Raw genomic sequence first — 7,416 nt, forward strand, 5'->3', positions numbered from 1 at the left:
GGGTTCTTTAGGAAGCTGAACAAAGTTATTTTTCCCTTACAACCAAAAACACACTTCTTTAGAGACATTCTTCCCGAGCGAGTCCCGTGCAGCGCTGTTGAATGAAGCACGTTGATGGGCGCACTCTTGCTCTCGTTCTGGTCGATGTGTGCGCGTGCGCGCTCTTCCGGGAGAAATGCCCATATAAGGAGTTCCACACTCGTCTACGTCATGAAGAGCCACGATAGAAAAAAAACTCTCCGAAACTTGTACGAATCCGGAAGTACGATTTTTTTGAATGAAGCACGTTGATGGGCGCACTCTTGCTCTCGCTCTGGTCGATGTGTGCGCATGCGCGCTCTTCCGGGAGAAATGCCCATATAAGGAGTTCCACACTTGTCTACGTCATGAAGAGCCACGATCAAAAAAAACTCTCCGAAACTTGTACGAACCCGGAAGTAAGATTTTTAGCACAGAAATACTCCGTCATACGTCCAAATAGTTTTTTGAAATTTTGTCCATGCTTAGCATGAGAATCCTACTCTTTAACAGTGTAAACAATTCTGAATGCATGAAACAGCATTGTACCCCCCCTTTAAATGTCAGTAATGGTCTCGTATACGTGTGACCAGTTTCATGATACTATTTAGTATTGGTCTGTTTTAGGTATTGGTAGTTATGTTAGTCCTACTACCTTAATAATCAGTATTTAAGTTATAAATCTAGTTTAAGTATCAGCATCTGTCTAGTTTAATTTTCTGTATTTAAGTTGTGATACTAGTTGAAGTATCAGTAATGGTCTACTTTAGGTACCATTTGTTTAACGGTCTAGTTTAATATCAGTATTGGTCTAGTTTAGGTATGGCTAGTCTAATCATAATAGTTTAAGTATCAGTATTTGTCTACTAAATGTGTCAGTAGTTTTAGTAGTCACACTACTTTAATTACCAATATTTTATGTAGTGATACTAGTTTAAGTCTCACTATTGGTCTAGTGTAGGTGTTAGTGGTTTGGTTAGTCATACTAGTAGTTTAAGTATCAGTATTGGTCTAGTTTAGGTGTCAGTAGTTTGGGTTGTCATACTAGTTAAATAACAGTATTGGTCTGGTTTAGGTGTTAGTGATTCAGGTAGCCATACTAGTTTAAGTATTAGTGTTGTTGTAGTTTAGGTGTCAGTGGTTTGTGTAGTCATATTAGTTTAAGTATCAGCATTGATCTAGTTTTAGTGTGATGTTTTATTACTACTAGTTTAAATGTCAGTATTGGTCTAGTGTATGTGTCAGTGGTTTGGACAGCCATACTAGTTTAAGTATTAGTATTGGTCTAGTTTAAGTGTTAGTGGTTTGGATATTCATACTAGTTTAACTATCAGTATTGGTCTAGTTTAAGTGTTAGTGGTTTGGGTAGTCATACTAGTTTAAGTATCAGTATTGGTCTAGTTTAAGCGTGATGTTTTTATTGCGACTAGTTTAAGTGTCAGTTTTGGTCTAGTTTATGTGTCAGTGGTTTGGATAGTCATACAAGTTTAAGTATCAGCACTAGTCTAGTTTGGGTGTCAGTGGTTTGTGTAGTCATACTAATTTAAGTGCCAGTATTAGGCTAGTTCAAGTATCACTAGTTTGATGATACTAGTTTACGCTTCAGTATTGGTCTAGTTTGGGTGTCAGTCGGAGCTGGTTGTTAACACAGTAACAGCATGGATAGCACAGCTCTGATGATTTGGTTTTGGAAGAATTTGATGAAAAACGATGAGTTCATAATTCATACTTCAGCTTTAAGTTCATTCAGATGTTATGAGAAGGACTGTCCACATACTGTGGTGTGTGTGAGTGTGTAGGAGTGTGTTCTGAGTGTCTGTGCATCAGTGAAATACGGCTGATACTAACTGGAATGCGGTCATGGAGTGAGACGTTACCATATGCTGGAGTTTATTAACCTGTTTTTTGCTGTCTCTCTCTCTCGCTGTAGATTATTTTCCACCGGCAGAATCCAGGCATAGACTATGAATATTACATCCCAGTGGAGAAACAGAGGGACGGAGAGAGAGAAATACACAGAGAGAGAGAGCGAGGACAGGCGGCGCTCCGAGAAATCAGTGAGTTTTCCTACACTCTCCTTGTCACAGAGAGTCTCTCTCTCACCCACCATCTTGGTTTCTATTTTTCTCTCCTGATGATCTTCTCTCTCACTCTAAATTTTGTGTGAAATGGGCAACAGAGGATGATGTTTAACAGAGTTTTTATGAGAATGGGGTCACAGTGAAAGTGTGTGACATGAGGCAAAAAGCATGAATCAGGCTTTAGTTCTGTGCCAGCCCTGCTAAAATAAATTGTTGGTGTAACTTGGGAACAGGCTAGGAAACCAGCTAAATCAGCTTAAACCAGCTAATACCAGCACACCACAGGCTGGTTTAAGCTGGTCTTTTCAGCAGGGAATTAAAACCTAGTGAGACTGCCTTGCTTCTGTTCCCTACACAGACAGCAAGGTTACCTTCTGAAGCAGCATCCCAACTAAAAGGGAACATCATCAGTGACATTTTATTTATTTCTGACGCTGCATGTTGCTAAGATAACAGAATATCCTAAAGGATATTCACACATGTAGTAACTTGCAGTACAGTTTTAATGAGAGTATGATGATTTCCGAAAACATGAGCAACAGCAGCTGTTAGCAATGCACTGGTGCAAAACAAATACTTAACCACATTTTTTTTGCACAACATTTCTTACATTTTTACAACTTCTGTGAAAAAGAAGTGTGCTTAGTTGTATTGAATGTGCACTCATAGTGTACTCCAAATCTTAAAAGTGCATTTTTTAAAAAACTACTTGCAGATAATGTGACTGACCACTTAAGTGCATTACAAACGTGTAATTACAAATTAATTTAAATACATGACATACAAGATTCAATAGAAATTGCATTAAGGTACATTTTAGATTACCATAAATGCTTGTCAGTACATTCAGCAGTAACACTTTAATCATATTTCCAAGACAATAGAATTATGAAATTACATGTAAAGATGTACTTAAGTCTTAATCAAATCAAAAAAGCACTCAATAGTTCAGCTAATTGTATTTAATATAAATTTAAACTATAATGCATTTTTAATTTCCATTAACATGCAATTAAGTTCCGAAAAACATTACATGTAGTTCTTTTTATTTCTGTATTAAGTAGGCTACTCATTTTAAAAGCATGCTAAAGTGTTTTTTTTTTTTTTTCACCATTGCATGACTAATAGTTTAGCGTTTAGTTTTTGAGGGCTCTTCTCTCTGTGTTTCAGGTGGCTTCTCAGTGGCAGTGGAGAACCCTATCGCTCCTCCTCCTGTGACGTCTTCTGCCTCCTCACCTCCATTTTCATTCCCTTCCTCCTCATCTTCCTCATCATCTTCCTCTGTATCTGATCGATGGCCACAAGAGAGGCCCCGCCCACAGGGCTTAGGACCCAATCGTAACGCTCGAATCCCTCCAAGAACAGACCTCCCATTGGACAATCAGCCTGCGTTCGTGTGGCGAAGAGGCGCGCTGACAGAATGCACTGTTACCTGTGGAAAAGGTCAGAGAATTATCAAAAATGTTACAGTCAGCAAATGATTTCCGAAGGCTCAAGTGACACTGAAGACTGGAGTAATGATGCTGAAAATACAGCTTTGATCACAGAAATCAATTGCCGTTACAATGCATTCATATAGAAAACAGCTATTTAACATTTTAATAATATTTCAATATATAACTGTTTCTACTGTATTTTTGATCAAATAAATGCAGCCTTGATGAGCGTAAGAGAAAAAATCGGTTACACTTTACTTAAAGCCTATATGTAAAATGCACAGTGTAACAATGAATCAATAAGTGTTATAATGTATTAACTGTGGTTACAATTATTCATGAGATTGTACAATGCATTATAAGGTGCATTTACAAGGCATAATTAATAATAATAATAATAATTATTATTATTATTATTAATAATAATTAATGCATTAAAACTACTTTTATAATGCATTATACTGTACATAAAGGCTTTATATCAAATGTTTACCAAAAAATCTTACTGACTACATATTCTATTTTGTGAATGACGGCTCTCTTTAGTACATTGTAAATGCATAGTTCAACTCAGTATGGATCTGTGCTTTAGATTTGACAGCAGTTGACAGCACACATTACTGCTTTGAGAGGCTCTTCTTTAAACCTGTGATCCAGAGTGGACGTGGTGGATTAATGCTGTGTTTATTTGTAATAGGAGAGCTGGAAACTCTCAGAGAACATGAATCCATTGCCTACTGACATGAAGAAAGCCAAGCGCTGTGGAACAGGGCGTGCATGTGCCAAACTGTTCGGGAGTTTCTCTGTAGGGCTGTGTGTGTTTTTAAGGGGTTTCTCAGCCGCTCACCACTGGTCTTTATTAATCTGATTTGCGAGTGTGAATTTGCTCTCTGCCGCCTTCTTCTGGTGTGTTTAAAGAGCTGCAAACTGACACTGTGCTCTTATGTTAGTGGTGTTTGCTCAGGCAAGCATCACCATTACTATTGCTCAGATTTAGAGTTAATGATTTAAACAAAACCCTAAACTTATAGTTCACCCAAAATATTTATAAAATGTGCTCACCCTCAGGCCATCCTAGTTTGTTTCTTCATCAGATTTGTAGAAATGTAGCATTGCATCAGTGTCTCAGCAACGGATGCTCTGCAGTGAATGGGTGCCGTCAGAATGAGAGTCCAAACAGCTGATAAAAACATCACAATAATCCACAAGTAATCCACAGCACTCCAGTCCACCAGTTCACATCTGGAGAAGACAAAAGCTGAAACTAATTCAGCATTAAGATGTTTTTAACTTCAGATGCATCCATAATCCATAGTAACGCTTCCTTCAGTGAAAAAGTTTGATAAAACGCATTAATGGTGGAGTTCTTTCTTACAAGCACACAGCTTTTTGCTTCACAAGACATTAACTGATGGACTGGAGTGGTGTGGATTACTTGTGGATTATTGTGATGTTTTTATCAGCTGTTTGGACTCTCATTCTGACGGCACCCATTCACTGCAGAGCATCCATTGCTGAGACACTGATGCAATGCTGCATTTCTCCAGATCTGATGAAGAAACAAACTCATTTACATCTTAGATGACCTGAGGGGAGAACATTTTAAGAGGATTTTTATTCTTGGGTGAACTATTCCTGTAAAAGAGAAAAAAAAAACAAGGAATCTGAGCAATATCTAGAGACGAGAAGATCACAGAGACTTGGTGTAAACAACTACCCAGAATACCTTGCCATTTTACACCACTTACCACTAAAAATGCTGTACTATGTGTGTGTTTGCTTGTTTTTTGATGTGTGCATATGTGTTTGTGTGTATTCAGGCTCTCAGTACAGAGAGATTGTGTGTGTGAGTCGACACACAGACCAGGAAGTCCACGAGAGGAGGTGTGACTCCGCAACCAAACCTGCGCCGGAGGAGGAACCGTGTAACGTTCATCCCTGTCCACCATTGTGAGTAACTCTGCATGTGCATAAACGGCTCTTTTTTTTAATTCTCGAAATTAATCATTTTATTCAGCACGGATGCAATAATTTGATAAAAAGGGGCAGTAAAAATGCAGCACAAATGTTTTCAACATTGATAATAATGTTTATTGCACAGCAAATCAGCATATTAGAATGATTTCTGAAGGATCATGTGACACTGAAGACTGGAGTAATGATGCTGAAAATACAGCTGCGCATCACAGAAATACATTATATTATATTATATGTTCACATTATAACCAGCTAATTTAAATTGCAATAATATTTCACATTTTTACAGTTCTTACTGTATTTTTTAATCAAATAAATGCAGCTTTGGTGAGCAGAAAAGTCTTCTTTCAAAAACATTTAAAAAATAAATAAATCGCATCCAAAATAAAAGTTTTTGTTTACATAATATATGTGTGTATACTGTGTATATTTATTATGTATATATAAATACAAACAAATGCATGTATATATATATATATATTTAAGAAAAATATGTGCGGTAAGACTACAGGATGACTGCAGGTTATTTATTTAGTGTTACTTAGTATATTTAGTACATATTATATTTAATAAATTATGTTTTTAATATTTGAGCAGCAGCTGTGGGGTTTTTTGTTAGACAGTTTGCATTGTGAAACCCTCTTATAAAAGTTGCATTAAACTCCTTTCCCTTGTGCATTAATTTAAAAGTTACACAGAGGTCTTTAGAGAAAAAAAATTAATTGTGATTTTATTTTATTTTTTTTCACTTTCACTGACAAGATTTGTTTTTTTAACCAACATCAGTCCTGGGGTGCGTTTCCCAAAAGCAACTATGGTTGCAAGTTCCGTCATTACCAGTAGAGTTCAATGGAATTAACAACCATAGTTAACGATGCTTTTGGGAAATGCAGATTTTAACCCTTTAAATGCTGGTTTGTTTACATACTAACACTGTTGTTGTTTTTTTATGGGAAAAAAATATTTTCCATATACAAAACGCTAAGCAGTTTTTTATTACTACAGTCCTGGGTAAGTCAGTGATTGGAAACAGCATTAATTGTGATGTATGTATTATTTTTTGTGCAGTGTCAGAAAAAAAGAATGAATAAAAAAACATTAACACACGCACACACACCAATTTCTCAGTACACATACAAATCATACTCTGATATTCATTCATTCATTTTCATTCAGTAAACATTTTCAAGTCTTGCCAACAGAACGAAAAGCCTATTAGCATAGAATGCCAGATTTTATGCTTAAATGGCAGTATGGTTTAATATTGCAGTTTTAATGGTTTTCAATGATGACATTTTTGATCTTGAGTGTAAAATAGATTTATGAAGAGAATTTAAAATTCCAATGAAAATACACTTTTTGTTTATTAATTTGGTTGGTTGTTTTTTGCAAAATTTATGCTTTTTGCCTTAACACAGCCAAAAATATATATTAAAAAAATGTCCCTAAGGATACATAAGGCTTAAGGCTCCAGTGCAGCTGTACACTGTTTTGGTGCTTGCACTGTTCTTTGTCCCGCCACAACCATTGCATTTTTAAGATTAAAAATAGTCCAACTTTTAAAAATGAGTCTTGTGAATTGAGACCCCTGTATTGTTCCATATTGCTTTCTGTGTAGCTGTTTTTTGTGTTAATGCCTCTTATGAAATGTGTTTGATCTGGGTCAGATGAATCCAAAATCAGGACTTCCTTAAGACTGATTAGTTAGTTGGCTAGTTGATAAGGCAACCTACTGACTAGCTGATTTAAAAAATGCGGTTTTGCTCTAGTCTGTAAGTGTGTGTGTGTGTGTGTGTTTGTGTGTGTGTGGGTGTGTGTGTGTGTGTGTGTGTGTGTGTTTAAGTCTGGTCACATAGCCGTGTTTGATCTGTCTGCGTGTGTATGTAAACGTGTCTGTTTCCCAC

General features: G+C 36.6%; 1 protein-coding gene across 1 annotated transcript in view; it reads left to right on the plus strand.

The window, feature by feature from the left end:
* LOC107713897 (thrombospondin type-1 domain-containing protein 4-like) overlaps positions 1-5,650 on the plus strand; it is a 7,371-nt gene extending 1,721 nt beyond the window's left edge. The window contains exons 2-4 of the mRNA XM_016519548.1: positions 1,949-2,075; positions 3,270-3,542; positions 5,356-5,650. Coding sequence (XP_016375034.1) covers positions 1,949-2,075; positions 3,270-3,542; positions 5,356-5,489 — 534 coding nt within the window. The 3' untranslated portion in view covers positions 5,490-5,650. The remainder of the gene's footprint in view (positions 1-1,948; positions 2,076-3,269; positions 3,543-5,355) is intronic.
* Positions 5,651-7,416: the final 1,766 nt, after the last annotated feature.

This window comes from Sinocyclocheilus rhinocerous, unplaced genomic scaffold (assembly GCF_001515625.1).
Source record: "Sinocyclocheilus rhinocerous isolate Xijiao unplaced genomic scaffold, SAMN03320098_v1.1 scaffold1470, whole genome shotgun sequence".
NCBI classification, from domain to species: domain Eukaryota; kingdom Metazoa; phylum Chordata; class Actinopteri; order Cypriniformes; family Cyprinidae; genus Sinocyclocheilus; species Sinocyclocheilus rhinocerous.